The sequence below is a fragment of the Podarcis cretensis genome, assembly GCF_951804945.1.
Source record: "Podarcis cretensis genome assembly, chromosome: 10".
In the NCBI taxonomy this organism is placed as follows: Eukaryota; Metazoa; Chordata; class Lepidosauria; order Squamata; family Lacertidae; genus Podarcis; species Podarcis cretensis.
In genome coordinates this window covers 77,748,375-77,768,784 of record NC_137179.1, presented here as the reverse complement: position 1 = coordinate 77,768,784, position 20,410 = coordinate 77,748,375, and the positions used below count along the sequence as shown (strand labels likewise).

Here is a 20,410-nt window from a genome sequence, read left to right as displayed (position 1 = left end):
TATCTATATATATATCTCTATATCTCTCTATCTCTATCTCTATCTCTATCTCTATCTCTATCTCTATCTCTATCTCTATCTCTATCTCTATCTCTATCTCTATCTCTATCTCTATCTCTATATCTACCTACCTATCTATCATCTATCTCCAATTCAGGGTTACACTGAATTTGGTAACACAGGGTAACATGGCACAAAAACTTGTGCCATGGTAAAATCGTTTGCCTTCAAAGTGCCACAAAACTCTGTTGTTTTTCCTGGGTTTACAGGAACAACATAACAGTGGATTGGTTTGTTTTGGATTATAGCTTGTAGTTAACGACGAAAGGTCTTAACTATGAGACCTGGCCAAACCCTGACTTAGAGTTTTGTGTGAAGAGTCCCTGGTCCTCACTGTCCTTTAAAATAGACAAAGGGGAAGTACAACTGAAAGTATGTGCAAAGCAGTTACTGTTTATGAAGGGTTTGATTCAGAGTCGGGTCCCTTGCTGGCTTGGGACCTGGTACATGTGTACCCTTTTGTTGTCCTGTTTTGAACCCTGACCTTGTCAGCCCAAGACCCTATCATCTGCTTCACACTGCCTCTCTTAGAAGATGTAGGAAGCACTTGAGGGAAACGCCACTCTATTGCTCCTAGTAGAAGGTATACATCTTAGGCTCAGTTCAAACATAATGTGAAACCATGGCTTACCCTGATCATTATTTAGAGCTCAAAGCATGGCATAAATTTGCAAATGTAAATGTACAGATGCACAACAGGCATCTTGTTGTCTGCTTTTGCTTTCCACCCTTTCAGAATTCATGTTCATGATTTCCTCTTCTGCCCTTGAAATAATAGCTTTTAACTTTTTTGTTGTTGATTCAGACATTATGTCAAATCATACTTAGCACCAGTCATGGTTTTCAGACCCATTTCAACTCCCCCCTCTCTTTCTCCTTGTGCCCCACCCCCAAGTTAAGTCTTATTATTTCCTAGATATAGGCTTTGACCTCACATTGGGATACAAGGAGGCCGTGACCACTGGCGGAGGAAGAGGCGTGTGGGGGAGCGCACCACTCAGGCAGGAGGAGAAGTTATGCTAAGACCAGACCGCTCATTACCGAGGAGGCAGGTTTAGTTGTTGTTTGGAGACTATCTCTGCTTCGGGGTCTGGTCTTGACCGGATGGATACTGGAATCAACAAGGGAGACCCACATGACCTGAAGGTGCTGCTATGCAATGCCAGGTCAATGATTCACAAGACCACTGCCATCCATGACTTGATCATGGATGGGGGACTTGACCTGGCATGTGTAACAGAGACTCAGTTGGATGAAGCAGATGGGCCTGTTCTTGCCGCTGCTTGTCCACCAGGTTTCTCTTCTGCACAGCAATCCAGGTCATATGGGTGGGGAGGGGGGGTTGCAGTGATTTTTAGGAAGTCATTAGCTTGCATCAGGCATCCTATTGGGAAGACCCAGTTTTCTGAGTGCATGTTCTGAAAATTGGGCAATAGGGGCAGTACAGGATTACTTTTGGTGTACCAGCCTCCCCACTGCACCAAGGATTCCCTGCCCGAGCTGCTTCAGGTTGTGGCGGATGTTCTCCTGGAGACACCTAGTTTAGCTGTCCTAGGGGTTTTAAACATCCATGCCGACACGACCTTACAAGGGCCGCTTGGGACTTCATGGAAAGCATGGCCTCCATGGGGCTGTCCCTGAATAAGTTTGGCCCAACTCATAGTCGTGGACATACCTTAGACCTGGTGTTCACCTCTATTGATGTACCCACTGACACTAAGTAAAAGCAAAGCAAAAGAAGTGCCATGGTCAGATCACGTCCTGGTGCAACTAGACTTTTCTGTGACCCATCCCCTCTGCAGGGAGGTGGAACCGATTTGGATGGTCCACTTAATGGATCAAAATGGTTTCCAGAGAGTGGTAGGGGATGTTTTATCCCATGCTGATGGCCTTTCAGCTGCTTCCCTGGTGACCCGCTGGAATGCAGAATTAACCAGGGCCATTGACTCTCTGGCTCCAAAGCGCCCTCTGCGAGTACATGGAGCCTGGACTGCCCCATGGTTTCCCCCTCAGCTGAGGGTGCTGAAACAATTGCTGGGATGGCTAGAGCGCCGGTGGGGGAAAACTCACTCTGAATCTGACCAGACACGGGTTAAAGCTCAATGTTGAGCCTACCAAGTGGTGATAGCAATGGCGAAGAGGACCTTCTTCACCGCCTCTATTGGATCTGCAGAAAACAGCAGCAGGGGACATTTTCAGGTGGTTTGTAATTTAATGGAATCACCTGCACCATTGGGGTGTGGTAAGGACCCCAAGATTTTTGCAGATAAAGTAGCTCAGGTTCAGAAAGAGATAGATTCTACCGTGAGAGTAGGGCCAGGACGGCTTAAGGTGCATGGGAGCAATTTCAATATGTTACCTCCGAGGATGTGGGCAGGCTGCTTGGACGAGTGAAACTGTCCACCTGTCTCCTTGATCCTTGCCCATCTTGGCAAATAAAATCAAGCTGGGAAGGGCTGGGTGATGGGCTCTGCAAAGTGGTGAATGCTTCCCTCTGTGAGGGAGGCTTCCCAGACCCACTGAAAGAGGCGGTTATTAAACCACTCCTTAAAAAAAATATTTGGACCTGGTCGATATGGCCAACTATCACCCAGTCTCAAATCTTCCATTCTTGGGCAAGGTGATTGAACGGGTGGTTGCGGAACAACTCCAGGCACGCCTGAAGGATGTGGGCCATTTGGATCCCTTCTAATCGGGATTCAGGCCTCATCATGGGACTGAAACTGCCTTGGTCCCACTGGTCAATGATTTCTGGTAGGCTAGGGACAAAGGTGAAAACTGTTTCCTAGTTCTGCTGGATCTTTCAGCAGCCTTTGATACCTTTGACCACAACATCCTTCTGGACCATCTAAAGAAATATAGTGGTTCCACTCCTTCCTCCCGGGTCCTGTCCAGAAAGTGGTGTGGGAAGATGAGTGTTTGGACCCCTGGGCTCCCACTTGTGGGGTGCCTCAGGGTTCCGTCTTCTCCCCCATGCTTTTTAACATCTATATGAAGCTGCTGGGAGAGATCATCAGGGGGTTTGGGCTGGGTGTCCATCAACATGTGGATGATACCCAGCTTTACCTCTCTTTTAAATCAGAACCAGTGAAAGCGGTGAAGTTCCTGTATGAGTGCCTGGAGGTGGTTGGAGGAGGGATGGCAGCTAACAAATTGAGGTTGAATCCTGACAAGACAGAAGTACTCTTTTTGGGGGGACAGGGGGCAGGCAGTTGAATAGGGTAACTGTGTCCCTGAAGGACCAGGTGCACAGCCTGGGAGTCATTTTGGATTCACAGCTGTCCATGGAGGTGCAGGTCAACTCTGTGTCCAGGGCAACTGTCTACCAGCTCCATCTGGTACGCAGGCTGAGACCCTACCTGTCTGCAGAATGTCTCACCAGAGTGGTTCATACTTTAGTTACCTCCCGCTTGGACTACTGCAATGTGCTCTGTGTGGGGCTACCTTTAAATGACCCGGAAACTTCAACTAATCCAAAATGTGGCAGCTAGACTGGTGACTGAAAGAGCTACATTGGCTCCCAGTACATTTCCGAGCAGAATTCAAAGTGTTGGCGTTGACCTTTAAAGCCCTAAATGGCCTTGGCCCAGTATACCTGAAGGAGCGTCTCCGCCCCCATCGTTCAGCGATGAGGTCCAGCAATGAGAGCCTTCTGGCGGTTCCCTCACTGTGAGAGGTGAGGTTACAGGGAACCAGGCAGAGGGCCTTCTCGGTAGTGGCGCCTGCCCTGTGGAACGCCCTCCCATCATGTCAAGGGAATAAACAGCTATCTGACTTTTAGGACACCTTTTTAAGGGAAGTTTTTAATGTTTGATGTTTTATTCTGTTGGGAGCCGCCCAGAGTGGCTGGGGAAACCCAGCCAAATGGGCGGGGTATAAATAATAAATTACTCTTATTATTATGGCTAAGTGAAATTTTTACCTGGTATCCCAGGACATAGGCCTTAGAGATTAAATGCAAACATGTGTAACTCATTCAGTAAAGGAACTTCCTTTTTTAAAACACACACAACTATTTCAGAAAAGGCAAAGGCCGCCACTTCTCTATTCCAAAATTCCACCAAACATCCCTGTTTTTGTTCTAAAAAACAGCTTCCCTGAGATTCTGTGCCTTTAGCTAATACCCTATTTTTTGGTAACTCTCATAGGACATTAATCAAACTTACAATACTGCCTCCTCTGGTGCAGTTCTTTTTTCTCTTCATAGTGTTATAGAAAAAAAAACCTGCTCCTTTTCCCTTATGAGGTATCCAGGAGCCCGTATAGAGTCCTTAAGTGGGTTCCCGATCGGTAGGAGAAAATAACAGAAGCCAACCAGAAAATATTGAGAAGCAAAGCGGTTAGTAAGCCTGATCTTTATTGACTGTTGCAACAGGCTCCCCACAGGAGGGAGGATAGAACCCAGAACAATGGTGTGCAAGCCCTTATATAGACTTTTGAAGTTGCCCACCCTATAGCCCCTGAAATATCATACATACATTGCAGATAGAGGTGGTCTACAGCATAAATCCTGCCTCCCAGGATATCTGTTAATGGTCACTGATTGCTTTACCTGGGCAGCCTGGCCATTCTTTTGTGATGGTAAATACTTTTAGTTCCTGAATCCAGGTCACAGGCTCGCTCTATTCATACACTCCCTTAAGACAGGATTTGTAAGCAAAAAGACAAAGGGAAGGCTTTCCCCATTTCCTCCCTCCTCGCAGAGAAATATATTGACGTCAGTTTGGGAGAGTCAAAATGACTTCAGGATTTCGGACTTCCGGGTTAGCGCCATTGTTTAATGGCGGATTCCCTCCAAGCTCCGGAGGGAATCGGCTACGCAGGATCGGGTTTTGTCCGCGGCGGTGACGCGGGGACCCTCAAAAATCACAGGCGCGGATGCCTGTGAACCTGGTGACTCAGAGGGCACCATTTGCGCCCCCCCAAACCGCGAAGGAGCCTTTTTAAAGGCTTCGGAACGGGGATGGGGTGCGGCGCGGTGCTGTGAGTTCATTGCTCCTTCTGCGGAGCGAAGCCGCAAGCCATTGACGGAGAGCGCTGACTTTTTCCTTGCAACAATTGGATTGTAAAGTTTAAACCCGTGAGTAATATGGAATTCAGAATTTAAGGGGGAAAAATTTTTTGAATTAGGAACGAGCGGGGAAGGGTTAAAAAGGAAGTCCACCCCCCCTCTTTGTAGATAACTTAAAGCAAAGAACTTGCCATCTAAGGTCGAGAGGACCTTTTTTTCTTTTACTAAAAGACTTTAACCCTCATGGTTTGACACCATAAGAAACTTTACCGGAGGATAAAGGATTAATTGTGGGAGCTGAAGTTTCACCCCCCCCCCCGGACCCGGGAGTGTCCCGCGAGAGAGCCTGCTGATGAAGTGCTGAGGAGTTTGACAGCTGTCAAATTGGCTGTCAGAGGGAAAAAGAGAACTTTGTTTCTGTTGCTTCTGCTGGTTATATTTGTTACAATTTGCTGAGAATAAGGAAGGACTGATACAATAAATTGGCTATTGGACTTGAGCTGAAAAATATTAAGAAACTAAAAACCCCCTAGAGGAGGTCTAGGACATTACAACAATGGCTTGAGGAGGGAAAATTCAGACTGAATTGGATAGAACATTTTTTCTCTTGGGAAAACTACAAGGGGAAATTGATGTTTTGGCTACAAGTGTCACAACTCTGGCCTCAGCAGTAAATAATCTTGTTGAAGTTGATAAGGACTCGAAGCAGGAAGCTCATACAACTGAGCAAATAGGGAAACTTGAATGTTATGAGAATATGGAAAAGGAGATATGTGCTGTTCGAGCTGTAATTTCCCAGATGTTAAATGAGAGTCACAATTTGTGGCCTGACATGAAGGCAATAAAGGAGAATAAGAATCTGATGTGGAAAGCCTGGCCTGAACTGGTGAGCCTAAAACTGAGAGATCCCCTTCTGTGGAGATCTGAAGACCGAAGGATTACAAATTTGATCCAGGTGGAAATCGGAGCTTTGGGGACATTTGGACTTGAAAGGAGTATGTCAGGGTACCCTATAGGCGCTTTTCTCAAGTATGGAGCGCTGGCTGGAAAAAATATGGATTCTGTTGGGCCGAAGCCTTTCCAAAATCTGGGGTTTAACATCAAGGACTATCAAAAAGGCCGGCAGAGAGGAACTGAAAGAGATTTAAAAGCCTCGGACGTGAGATCTCCAGGCTAGACAAGATATTGAATTGATGAACATTTGTTGGGGACTGAAACCGGGAAAGGGGCGGGTGGAGTTTGGGAATCCAAAGGGTATATAATTATAACTTGTTTTATCTTTATTCTGTCGGTTATTTGATTTGAACTGGGGAAAGCCGTGGAGGGGAAATTTTGGTCGACTTTAGGAAAAATGTTGAAGAAATGAGTAATGTTTTTTAAGTATTTGATGTTTAAATTTGGATATAAGGATTTGCTGAATTAATAATTTAAATTGGAATACAAGAAGGGGAGGTGAGAAGAGGTCTGAGAAATAAGATAATGGAAATAAGCAATGGAAATTGTATTTGTTTTAATCTTTTTAAATTTTATATCTTTGTATTTTTGTATTTTTGTCATTTTTTGTCTTTTTTCTTTTTGTTTTTATATTAATCTTGGAAAACCTAATAAATATTTTATTAAAAAAACAACAAAAAAACAACAAAATGACTTCAGGATTTCTCCTGTACTATTTCAGAAATGTGGTTTATATACTTATGTATGTGTTTGCCTTGTACAGTGGTGCCTCGCAAGACGAAATTAATCCGTTCCGTGATTCTCTTCGTCTAGCAGTTTTTTCGTCTTGCGAAGCAAGCCCATTGACGGCTTAGCGGATTAGCGCTATTAGCAGTCTAGCGGCTTTTAGCGATCAGCTGAGAGGCGGCTTATCAGCGGAACAGCTGATAAGCGGCTTAGTGGCTTAGGAAAGGGGGGGGAGCAAAAAAACCCCGCGGGAACTCGCAAGATTTTTTCGTCTTGCGAAGCAACCCCATAGAGAAATTCATTTAGCGAAGCGCCTCCAAAACGGAAAACCCTTTCGTCTAGCGGGTTTTCCGTCTTGCGAGGCGTTCGTCTTGCGGGGCACCACTGTATGTTTATGAATGTTGCTTTTATATTTAGGACCTTAGAATGCTTATAACAATAGGGTGGAACTAGACATGAACTCTTGATATGGCTATTGCCAAAAACAGCAGCTTTGTGTTAAGTTGTCCCCTCTTTTGCCATAATGTTTTGGCTACCTCACTCTGATTGTTTCCGTGCTCCTACCAGTGGTAGAGTGGGGACAAAGAAATGCAAAACATGGAGAGGAAGAGAAAGAGGGCACAAAACACAGAGGCAGAAAAAGGCAATGTAGAATATATAGCTTTTTTTAGAGAGGTGCCAGCATACAGAGTGATGTCACTCTATACCCATGGAGAATCCTAGGCAGTGGTGGGTTTCCCACCCCCTTAGAAGTTTAGTCTGTTTGCAAGCCTAGTCTTTTTCTGTCTCCAAAGTTTCCATTTTCAGCAACATTCCCTTCTTATATGCCATGTCTACTTCCCATCCTTTTACTTGGATTATTATGTTTGCATCTGTACTAAGATTTTTCTATTCCAAATGCATTCTTCCAAAGCAAAGAACCGTGGAATTGCAATCCCTGTGGATTTGGACAGCCAAGTTAATACGCTTTTCATGAAGAGTCATTCTAATATGGTTCAGAGAGCGGTGATGGGTTGGAGAATGTCTGCCCGCAGCGGACCTCGCTTTAAAGAAGCACTTGGAGGACCTGCTTGGGATTACAGGAATATCATTGAGAAACTACAGGTGTGTTAGAAAATGGCACATGTTTACAGTCTGTATATTATTGGTTTTTTAAAAAATTGTATATGAGGTGCTGGAGAACACAATGCTTAGGACCAGCATGCCACAAAATCCACAAGAGTTTCCAAATTCGAATCTTAAAACTTCTCAACAAACTAAGCAGCCAATTTGCACCCCCATTGACTTTTTATGGACTGCCTAGAGTGTTGGGGAACTCAAGACTTTTCTATTGGAAAATGCAACTATTTATTATGTATATTGAAGAGACTCATGGTGTTCTGTGGCACAGCAGGTTTAGTCACACTTATATCTCTCTTGCTACAAGTTTTCCTGCTACATTAAAAAAAAAACCTACAAAGCTGATGGACTCAGTGCTCTTCCATCGTGAAAGGAAGGAGGCAGCCCTTGTTTCGATGCAATTTGAATTCAACCCCTTTTACTCTAACATGTAAGGCTCAGTGATTATGTTTTGAATCCTAGGCCCTCCCCTTTCTCAGTTGACAAGATGGGCGGGTAAATCACAGATTGATGCGTTTTAGGCCACCAATTGGAATATGAGCATATATGGGTCCATAGAGGTGTCCACTAACACTAGGTAAGTAGTGAAGGATAGCAGAGACAGAGAAGTGGTAGGGTAGAATTGTTCTCCATCCGTCCACACTGAACTCCTGTCCCACTTATGGTGGTTTCTCACTCTCTCAGGTCAATGACAGAAGTTTGTCTTCTTTCCTCCTGAATGATGCTTTCATCCAAAATGTGTGCTGGCATATCTGATGTTAGCATAATGTTGTGGCAGCACAGTAAACATTCTGTCTTTTGAAAATAAATGCTTACATAGCTGTTACTACACACTAATGATTAGTTGGTTTACTTCCTCCAACAGAAGGAGCCATTCTGTCCAGAGAAGACTCTTTTTGTCAGATTAGGGAACCATTTAGATCCAATTTGTTATGTTCTTGCATAGAGGCTTCTAGTGAAAACGTCATGTTATAAATATAGCGGCGATATATGTATGAGTGTCTGGATGAAATTAACATGTTGCCTGAGTGTTATGTGTTTCTGGTATATGACTACTATTTTCATCTGGTCATCCCAGTCCACATCACAGGTTGGGAAAAATGTTGAAAAATGAGTACTCGTTCTACTTCATGATTGGAAAACTAGCAGCAGACATTAAACAGATGGCCAGTTCCAACCAAACTGAACACTTTCCTCTTGGTGTTTTATTTTTTAGGATGTTGTAGCCTCCTTGGAACAGCAGTTCAACCCCATGATGCAGGCTGAATTTTCGGTGCTGGTTGATGTATTGCACAGCCCTGAACTTCTTTTCCCTGAGGGAAGTGATGCTAGAATCAGATGTGGGGCTTTCATGTCCAAGTAAGTGCCTGAAGCTATTGAAGCCAAGGTTTGTTCTTGGTTTTACCCATTGTGGTTTATTCTTCTGCCTTACTCATCATAGTGAAAGACACTTTGTTTCTCTTGTATCAAAGATACATAGGATGTTGTCAGGGACTCAGCGGGAGCGCAGGGAGGAGAGGAGATGGAGAGCGAGGGGGAGCAATCCGAGGGCAGCGTAGGAGAAGATGACAGCAGCCCGATAGATTCCATGAGCCTCTCCAGCGAATCGGAAGATTCACAGAAGGGGGCGCCGATGGGCAGGGCAAGGGGGGACCCAAGGGGGACACCCCAGAAGCAAGGGGCCAGCGGGGACTCCCAGAGCAGCAGTTGGAAATCAGGACCAGCTTCCCCACCAGAGCGTAGTGGGGGGAAGGAGTCCCAGGTATCAGAGCCCACATATGCACCACCAGCGAGAGAAGATGAGTCAGGGTTGGCCACGCCACCATCGGAGAGCGAGGGAACGGTCAAGAGGAAAGTTGCAGGCTGGGCGTGCGCGCCAAGTTCAAATGTACAGGCGAGCGGCACAGAAGGTAGCCCGGATAGGGAACCAGGTCCTAAAACCCGCCGGAAGGAGGGGGAAGAATCATCAGGGTCAGCGTCAGAGGAGTCCAGGAAGGATGAAACCCTAGCGGGCAGGAGGGCCCAGAGGAGAAAGGAACTTAGGAAGAGGTGGAGCAAAGCGAGAGTCTTAAACTGGTGTGGAAGGGGCGGAGACTCAGACGGGACTTCGCCGGTCTAAGGTCGAGACGTAGAGCTGCGCGCTGCGGCTTTAAAATGGAAACTGAACCTCAATAAAGACTTTTGTACATAACTACAGCCTAACGTTGGTCCTCTGTGAGCTGGGACCTGGAGGCAGCTCTGACAGATGTCATATATTAATAGAAAATACTCAGAGTTGTAGGGGATGAGGCAGGCACCAGAGCACCAATTTTCCCAGTTAATGGTGTGCAAGCAATCCAAAATACATTTAGTTTGGTGAGATTTTCCCTGTATAGGGAAAACTTTTAATGTGTAATGTTTAATTATGTTTTTATATATGTTGGAAGTCACCAAGAGTGGCTGGGGCAAGACAGTCAGATGGGCGGGGTAAAAATAAAACAACAACAACAACAACAATAACAATTGAAAACTGTTAGCCCTGTAAATAGCTGAAATGAATAGAAAGACAAAGCAATGTGTGCTGGATTGCTGCACAACCTTTTAATAGCACACAAGCTTTCTAAAATCAAGTAGATTCCCCCCAATAGATATACAAGGATTACAAAATATTATGAGCATTTAAATTTAAATATATTGCAGTGAAACTTAATATGCATTTAATTCCTTTTGTTAAAGCATTTGATCTAGGGACTGAGACAAAACCAATATCTTCCTTGATTTTTATTATATATTGTTAAACTCCAACTTGTAGTGTGTTCAGTCTTTCACTATCTATACTTGGAAATCTGCAAATGTTAAATAGAGCAAACTTGGAGAAGCAAACAAATTTGGCAATTTTTCTGTTTCTACAATAACTGGCATATTTTGCAAAGCCGAGGTGGTAGCATTTACACAAAGGTTGATGATTATGCCAATAAATCAATGGCAGCCTTCCTCAAGGGGCAAATAGGAGCTTTGGGGGGGGGATGCATTTTTACTGGGCAGGTTGGGCCGGTTAATCTCTCCCCCCCCCCCCCGTGCATGGTGATCCCCTGCCCTTCTTTATGGCTACCATTCAAGTTTTTTTCTTTTTTAAGAAAAACTAGAAAACAAGATAAACAGGTAGTCTGTTCCCTTCTCCATTGGTGGGTATGGCTTTTGCCTTCAAAGGCGGACTTGGACTTAGTTGTTTCCCAAATAGATTTGTCTAGTAATGGGGTGGTGCTGAGCTCCCAGTGAGCTACCCACTCTTCTGGAAAAGTTAGCTAACATCTGTTCAGGCCAGGCCAAACTGTGATCCATGGACCACAACTTCACTCAGGTGGTCCACAGCATGCTTGCTGACTTATGGTTGAAGATGGGGGGTGGCACATCCATTGCATTAAATAGACTGATATTTAACTGTATTTTATTGCTTTTTACATTTCTTATATTGTATTTCATTCTATGGATTTCAAATTGTAATACATTGAGGTAAAATATATAAGATATGAAAAGCAATAGAACTACAACAAAAATTGCAGTTTTCTAGCACGGTTCATTAAAATTGCTGTAATCGGCAGAAAAATCAAAAACCTGCTAAGACCTTTAGCAATTTTCATGTGGTTCTTTGGTGGGGAGGGGCAAGTTTGGGAACCTCATTAGTTTTTGCCAATATAATGAAAAGTATCCAAGTGATTAGAAAATCATCGGAATGAGACTAACCCCATTTGGTGTGATGTTTTGTCTCATGTTTTACTTTAAGGCTGATAAATCATACAAAAAGGCTAATGGAGAAGGAAGAAAAACTCTGTATTAAAATTCTCCAGACATTACAAGAAATGCTTGACAAGAAGGAAAGCTTTGTGGAAGAGGTATGTCTGTTCTCTTTGATCTAAAGAGCAAAAATATTTTTGTTGTACAATATTAGCTGTGGTATTTCATGCTATATTTATAGTAATGTAATGCATAAAGATGCGGGTGTATATAGGGACACGGGTGGTGCTGTGGTCTCTAAACCACTAAACCTAGGGCTTGCTGATCAGAAGGTCGGAGGTTTGAATCCTCGTGACAGGGTGAGCTCCCGTTGCTCGGTCCCTGCTCTTGCTCTCCAACAGTTTGAAAGCACGTCAAAGTGCAAGTAGATAAATAGGTACCACTCTGGTGGGAAGGTAAATGGCGTTTCCGTGCGCTGCTCTGGTTCGCCAGAAGCAGCTTAGTCATGCTGGCCACATGACCTGGAAAAACTCTCTGTGGACAAACGTCTGCTCCCTCAGCCGGAAAGGCAAGATGAGCACCACAACCCCAGAGTCGTTTGCGACTGGACTTAACTGTCTCTGGCTTAGTGTGGCCACTAAGTCTATTCTAGGAATCAAAAATTCAGGAGTGGGAGGATCCTTGCAACAGTCAAGGATTCCTGTTGCTGCTGCGGGGGGTGGGGGGCAGGACTCCCTGAAATGCTAAGTATTAAAATAATCACATTGTTGTCGTTGTTGTTTCTTGGCATCCATCTGTCTCAAGAGACTATGAAGTCCAACACAGGGGAGATAAAAGAGGGAGAGATGGAAGAGGGAGGGGAGGGTAAGCAGGAAATAATAGAAATCCAATTGATTATTGATTACTAGGCATAGTTTCAGCAGAGGATGAGGACTAAGGGGTTGTGCCAAAGCCACTCATGCCTGGCAATTATAGTGCTTTATAGCCTTGGTCTGAGGGAAACAAAATTCAGGACTGGAAAGAGTATTCAAAATTACAGCGTTTCTATAATCCTAAATACTGAATTTCTATGAGTGCTAGTCAGTTGCTATCCCATTCTAATACAAGAGAGGCTTCTGAATCAGGGTGTAGGACTTTTCAAAACCTTCATAGAACTAGTTTGATTTAGAACAAGAAGACAAACACTTCACAGTTTGTGTGCTAAAGCTGAAATGTGAGAGAACCACTAGAGGGGGTTGGTTTCACAGCAAGAGGCCGGTGAAAATACTACTTGTGGGGCGCCAGCCAAGGGACCTTATGTGACCCCAGTTGTTTTCTGGGGTGAAGAGAGCGGTTGTGCTTGTTAATATTTTTCAGACTGAGAATTGTTTCTCTTCTTTTTTAACCCACTGAATCTCTCACTTCAGAAACATAATAAACGATGCGAAAGTTGTGAAATGTTCTATCACTTCCCAAGACTTTCCCTGATTTCCCAGTGGTGTGAATCACAGTTGTTGTTTTAATAGAGTTTGAAAGTGGTAAAGAATTGCTCATAAAATTGCCCATTGTGTAACCTCTGCAATTTCTACTGATAAATACATCAGAACACGCTGGTCTGCACCAGTGGGTGACAAAGGGAAACATCCCATTAAGTCTTAAGTGTACATCTCTATCTGCCCAGACCCACCCACCCACCCAATTGCTTGAACTTTAGATCCAAATGCCAAAAGTATGTATAGTCTATCACATGCCATACATTTTGCAGAAACAGGATAATTGAGCAACAGTTTTTTTAACAGAAAATATCATGAGAGAATGCAGAATGCAAACTGTTAACAAGCTTTCATTTTAAAAACCAAAGATATGATTTATTAATTGTGTAAATCTGGATTAGTGCAGATTGGCACTGCGAGTCAGAATTATGGAGTTTGAAGGGACCATGAAGATCTAGTCCAGCCCCCTGCAATGCAGGAGGCCCCGCGGAGTGTCCGTCCTGCCCCGGCTTGCCCCGCCCCACGGGCAGCTGCCCCCCCTGCGGGTGGCTGGCCCCACCCCTGGGTGCAGGGCACGTGAGCCGCCCCGGGCACCTGATCAGTTTGCTCCGCCGCAGGGCCAGGAAGGAAGGAAGGGGCCACACTGGCCTTTCTTGTGCTTGCTGTGTGCAAGGCCTGCTTGGGAGCTGAGTGCCTGGGACCAAAGGGGAGCCTTTTCGCCACACAGACCCAGCAGTGCCTGCTGCCGCCACTTCTCCCTCCCAAAGTGAGTAAGGTACTGGTCTCCATTGGGCCTCTGAGGCTTGGGACATCCTCTTCCCAGGCCTGTGTGAGGAGGCCCCTCTCTTTGGGTTGGGCAGAGGGTGGCGATGGAGAGGGGAGAGGAGAGGAGGCTGAGGGAACACCCCACAAGAGAGGATGTTTGAAAAGGGTGAGGGGTTGCTTGTTCTGCAGGCAAGGGGGGACGTAACTGGGATCCTGAGGCTTGGAGCACGTTTCCCCACAGGGGAGCCACAGAAAGAATGTAGTTGGTCAAGGGAACAGTGGATTCAAAAAGTTTGAAAACCTCTGCTTTAAAATGTTCATTCAGCGTGCCTAATATGCATTTTTAAATATTAAAATGTATGTTGTGTTAATGGAAAAATCTAGTGAACTTTATTTAAAAATGAGTTTTAAACTTTTAAAATAATTTTTATTACATTTTCTGTTAGTATAAAATATAAACGCTAAAATTTTCTAAATACATGTGAAGGGTTTTTTTAAAAAAACAACAACAACAAAGAGGCTTGAAAAATACTTGTTAAGACAACTTTGCTATATACCTGCTTATATGCATTAAAATGGACAAGGATAGAGGGATCATTCCGACTTTCCTTCTTCAGTCAAAACCGGGAACCAATCCTTGAAATCTGACTTTTTCTATATTCAATCATAGAAGGCCTCAATTTATAGTCCTCAAATTGCTTCAGTAAAACTAAGAGTCCCACTTGTGTTATTTTAGGTTCAAAAACAACAACTTTCTCCTTTTCCTCCACCATTTGTTCTGCCAAAGTCCTGAATTATTTCTGTATTGGTGCTCTCTTCTCATATCAAATTAGTCACTTTCTGTTCCAAGTTATCAACTTTAAAAGTCGTGGCATCCGTCTTTTTATTAAGCTCTTCCAGCGAATGACTTATTTTACATAATAGAGTCACAATATCTTCTCCTATCAACATTTTGAATAGTCCAAGGTCAATCACTGGTTCTCAGAATCCTTATCTTGCAGCTGGAGATCCCCCAGTTACACTCCTGTAACAGTTTCAAAAGCTCCCTCTAGAGGGAAACAGTCTCCACTTGTATAAGCTCTTTCAAGCACAGCTCAAGCAATAAACAAAGTTTCAATTTTCGGTTACTTTTCCTCCATTTTGAATGCAGAAGAGGACAATGGAAACAGTATCTTGCTCTTATTTCAGCTAGCTGACAAATCCGTTCTGTCAACGAACTTTCCCCAAACGTCATCTGGCAACCCGTTCCCAGTTTCAGAGGTGAGGTGATTTGATTTTCCCCTCACTCCTGCAGGCTTACTAAGTTCAAAATTCAAAGCTTCCCCCCTCTTCACCTGCTTCCAAGGGGGTTTCTATATTTTTAACCGATGGAAATTTAATCTTTTATCAAAGGCTTTCAAAGGCTTTAGCTTGTAACGTCTTTGCTTCAGTCTATTTACAAAAGCGGAAGGTGGGAAGACTTCCGGGTTAGCGCCATCGGCAAAAAAAATTGGGGGGGGGGGTTAAAGGCAAGGGACAAAGGAGTAAAGTCACTCACAAAAAGATTGCTATGGTTCAAAACAGCAGCACAGAGAAATCTCCGTCCTCCCTTCCAGAGATCATACAACAATGGAGGGCAGGGCGAGGGGACATGGCAGGAGTCAGTATTAGTGATGCTAAGGAAAGGGAGCCAGAGATCGACCTCAATCTACCAAAACCTTGTGGGGATCTACCAGTAAATTGACCTGTTGGACATCCCAGCTATAAACCACGAGGTTGCAGGTCAAGTGACTTGGATCAAACCACGAGGTTGCAGGTCAAGTGACTTGGGGAATGGGACTGTGGGGAATGGGCCGATCTGCTGAGGAGAGACGGAGATATTTTTGAGTTGGAACATCCCCAAGACCTACTCCTTAATGAGAAAGGAAAGGAATTAAGAAAGAGATCAACAAAAGATAAGGTAAAGTGCAAGTACAAACAAGAAGAAGATCTGCAGAAGGGACATGGAAAAGACTTAAGAGCCTCGGACATAAGATTACCAGGTTGATGGACTAGATGGAATGGACAGTAAGGACTGACATAACCCGAGACCAGGAAGAAGAGACACTGGAGGAAGATTGGAAGAATTTTTTTTTATTTTTTATTTTAAAGAGAAAAAAAACATATTGGGAATTAATGAGCATTAGGAAAATGTTGGAATGAAAATATTTGGCTTTAGTAGAAATGATATAAGGAATTATGTACAAATAAATATTAAGTTTTAAGCTTTAAGGTATTTTATAGAAAGATAAGGTTAAAATAAATTAAGGTAAATTGAATCACAGAATATAGTGAAAGATGGCAAGGATTTGCTGAATTAACTAATAGGTTAGAATGTTAAGACAAGTTACTCAATAAAAATTGAGAAAGATGGAAAGAATTTGCTGAAACAAATGAGTAAACTAGAATACAAAAAGGGAGGTGTGAGGAGGTCGATGAAACAAGTAAATGAAGGATGGAGATATGGAATATTGGATGTGTGGTTTTTTTTATTGTTATTGGTGTATTGGTTTTTATGTGTTTTTTCTTTTTTGATGTATTGTTATGTATGTTTTGTTAATTTTTTGTTGTTCTCTCTTTTGCTTTTTTTGTAATTTTTGAAACTTCTAATAAATATCATTTAAAAAAAATTAAATCTACTCAGTCTCAGTAAAAATGGAACCTGGCATGTAAAAAAAAAAAAAAAGGAAACATTGTCACTGAAGATCCATAGAGAGATGATGCTGGAACTAAAATTTTCCAAATGTATTTTGTAGAGAGGGAAAGTAATCTGTAAGAGGCACTGCAGTGTCTGCTGTCATCTTTTCAATGTAGTAATAATAATGGCTTGTGGCAGGTTTGAGATCAGTGAATACAGCCTTGCTCTGTAATCAATGAAGTAAGATCAATGGGTACAGAGTGGTTCCTATTTGAAAGTAACACCTGCACTTGTTTCTTCATGAGAACTGCCAGATCATCTGTTCTTTCTGGTATCACATTAAGATGTTTGTAATTCAGAGAGCTTTTAACTACCGAGGTGGAATTTTGGATTGAACTTTCCCTCAGAAATGTGGAAAATGATCATACCCCATCATCTCCACTAAGTACCTCTTTTGAGAGCAATCCCGTTTGAAAAAGGTCCCAAAAGAGATAATCCTATGAGGGGGGAAATGTGTTTCATTCTTTTTTCTTTACTCAAATCAATATTTTTACTTCATGTCAGTTTACCTCTTTCCTCCTTGTTTCCATTCACTGGTCCTGCCCCATCTTTATTCATCTGGTAGAAATGAGGTTGATTACTGCACTCTGAAAAGAGAGCACAAGAAACCAAGCAATGCTATACCTTGATTCTGACGTTTCAGAGGTCAGCTTGCACAAAAGTGCTAATCAGCATATTATTTATGGGAGCAGATTGCCTTTGTGGGAGCTGTGACATCTTGAGATTTACTTGATGTTTTTCAGTTCATGGAAGGGAGCAGACAAGTTAAAACAAAGTTGTGCATTTGCTGAACCACTGTGTTGTTCAGATTAGTATACTGCTCACGTATATGGACTCTAAGATGTAGCTAGGGGACAAAGAATGAGCTTCGTGCAAAAATGTGCCATGTTGAGATACATATAGCTCAAATATATTATAGTACTGAGCTTTGAGATTTTGATACCCTATTTTGATACACTAACATCTGGAGCTTCTTTTTTTTTGCCCTAAAAATTTCCATTGGATGCTGCAGTCAGAATCTCTAAAGTCAGCACCATTCAAGAAGTGAGTCATCTTGGCATTTTTAACAGAAAGCAAAATAGAAAAACAGTGATGTTTTCCCCCTTCCAAGTTTGGAAGAGTGTTTGAGGAGAATTGAAAGTCAAATTTATTCAAAATCAGTGCTCCATTGAGGCTTCATGTCATTTTAAAACGAGTCTTGATTCAAACGGTTGTGCTGTATGTTTGGCTTAAGCAGGTGAACAGAATGGTCAGAGCCAGCTGGCCACATTGTAAAGAAGGCTCTCTATTGACATGTGGGAGGACCTCTTTTCCTTGCCAGAGTAATGCAGAGCCAGTTCATCTGGGCTGTGTTCCTGCCGTCCTCAGAAAGCAACTCCCCTATCTACCAACAGTAACAGAATTCAACCAACTGCAATGGGGACAGGGACAAAAATATTTGAGGGTCCGTCCCCCCGTCCCCCCCGCAACATTGAAAGACTCACTCTTGGGCATATTCCTGTATTAAATTGTGACACCCATTCTACTCTTCTCCCACATTCTGCCACTGTTCCGTGTAACAAAACTTCCTGAGTTTGTTCTCTAATCAGAATTGCCAACTCAGTTACAGTTGATCTAGCTCTGTACAACTTCTGAAGTATATCTAAATTCTGGTTATGACATTCCCCCCTTGTCTATTTCATTTTCACTAAGGTTCTCTAAACTATTAAGCAAGGATCCACAAATGCCCCATCATGGTCACTAGGGAAACACCTTGCTCCATATGTCTTGATTTCTGTGTGGTTAATCTTAACATTGATTTATTAACAACCCAGTTTCATAGACCAAGATTTGAAGTTGGCTTGTTTCAATAAACAGTAGTTAAAACTAAGGCTTTATCGTAGGAGCAGAGGGCAGCAGGAGCACTTGCACCTGAGGGTCACTCAAGCTCATTCACATAATTATAAAGTATAATGACATCTGAATTAGGCCTGGGCGATGTGGGGGCAAACCACAAAGGCAGCTTCACTCCGTGGTATATCTCTGATGAAACCATCACTGCTCTTGAGTCCCTCTACCTCCAGCGCCCAGTGCACTGAGGGAGAAACAAACTAGCCATGAGCTAGAGGCAGAAGAACTCAAGCGCAGCAGTTTCACCAGCCATTGCACTCTGCCCCAACAGAGGGAGAATCAAGCTGAATCTCGAGGTGCCAATACAGCTTGGCTGAGGAGCGCGCTGCTGACCTCTCCTCACACGAACCAGCAGCAGGATGGGGGCTCCGTTAAAGTGTTCCCCCTCGCCAGCTGAGAGAGCCCTGCCCCTGCTCTTGCTTGCACACAAGTAGAAGAGGGATTGGAGCTGCTCAGCTGGGGAGCACAAAGCCTGCCCTTCCCAGCTGAGAGAGCCCACCTTGCCTGGCTGCCTTCTCTGGGAAGGCAGGGGCTCTTTGACGTTGCTGGCAGGTCCAGCACTTGCCAGCAGCCTCCAGCAGGCCCTCTCTCCTTTTTACCCCATGCCTTGAAGACTTTGCCCAGGATGGTGGGCTGCATCGTTCCTTCTGGGGTGAACAACCCCCTCCCCACCAGAGGAAAGAGATAGCGCACCCGCACGGGCAAAGGCAAAGGCAGTCAAACACACAGAACCTGACAGGTTCCATGCGCTTGGCTCCTGCCGCTTGGTCTCTCTTCGGGGAGTGGGGGGCAAGGTAGCTCGTTCACCCCCCATGCCAGCAAAGGCAGAGAGACAAATGCTGGCTCCCTCAGCTTGAAAGCGAGATGAGCACCACAACCTCATAGTCACCTTCGACTCAGTGGCGGAGCTTCATGCTCTGGCACCGGGGGCGGAGAGCAGGCAGGGCGGGGCTGGCATGCATCCTGGGGGCAGGGTGCACATTCTAGGGGTGGGGCGCCCAGTGTGGGCGGGGGGGGGGGCAGCCACGATGGAACCCCACCGGGATCATGCTGCTGGGGGCAGTGTGCTCCCCCCTCCCCCTCTTCTTCTGCCAGTGCTTTGACTGGACTTAGCCATCCAGGGGTACTTTACCTTTTTTTTTTTTACCTTACTTTTTGAGTAATTTAATGAGCTGGAGATTTGGAAGGTTTTTTCCCCTTTCTCTTTTGTGAAAGCCCCCCCCCCCAACCCATGTGATTGGCCATGTGAAGGCTGTGTGTGCAGATTGAAGCAGCAGGGCATGATTGGAGAAGACACCAGCTGCCAAGTTGATGAGGCGGCAGAGAGTGGAGCACTCACAGCCAACAACAGCCTGTGATTATGTAACGCCTGCAAGTGTCTGGCACGGTGCTCTGTTGGAGACGCACCACGTGTCATGCAATGCTCTTGGCTCTAAAATTCAATTAGGCTGCTTTCTGAACGATCTGTGAGTCTGCATGAGATAAGCTTCCCACTGTTGTATGCTAGAAAGCAAATGGGTTGATTAGCTGCTGCACAGGAACTGATAAATTGCTTCTTGTAATTCTAGCCAGGATATTTTTGCATTGCTTATACATCATTGTGGCGCCACTGGGAAGGTTTAAATTTAAAGCATTATGCAACCAGGCTGCAAAACAAGAAAAGAGAAATGATTTCATCTACCCTTTTCCTTCTCCCTCCCTTTTTTCCACCTTTCCCATACCAAATAAAGACTGAATAAAATGTTTTGTGCCAGGGCACACCCTCAAAGGAATTTAGCCCTTGCACATTATGCCATTGAATTTATCCACCTGCTTCACTGACTCTGGACTGTTTCTCTACAGGGCTTGGTGGATGATGGATGGTTTGGTGCTTGGTAGGTTGTCTGTTTGGCAAGGGACATTTGTTTGCAGGTGTTGACACTTGTGAATACAGGTGATGCGCTAGTAAGTTTTTTTTTCTTTTTTTAATATATGAGAATCCCG

At 44.1% G+C, this 20,410-nt stretch overlaps 1 protein-coding gene across 8 annotated transcripts in view; it reads left to right on the top strand.

Annotated features, from left to right (window-relative positions):
* Positions 1 to 20,410, top strand: part of ITPR2 (inositol 1,4,5-trisphosphate receptor type 2) — a 292,662-nt gene that overhangs the window by 167,660 nt on the left and 104,592 nt on the right. For all 8 annotated transcript variants that reach the window (XM_079993294.1, XM_079993291.1, XM_079993290.1 and 5 more), the window contains 3 exons: positions 7,665 to 7,855; positions 9,087 to 9,229; positions 11,634 to 11,742. In XM_079993294.1, the coding sequence (XP_079849420.1) occupies positions 7,665 to 7,855; positions 9,087 to 9,229; positions 11,634 to 11,742 (443 nt within the window). The remainder of the gene's footprint in view (positions 1 to 7,664; positions 7,856 to 9,086; positions 9,230 to 11,633; positions 11,743 to 20,410) is intronic.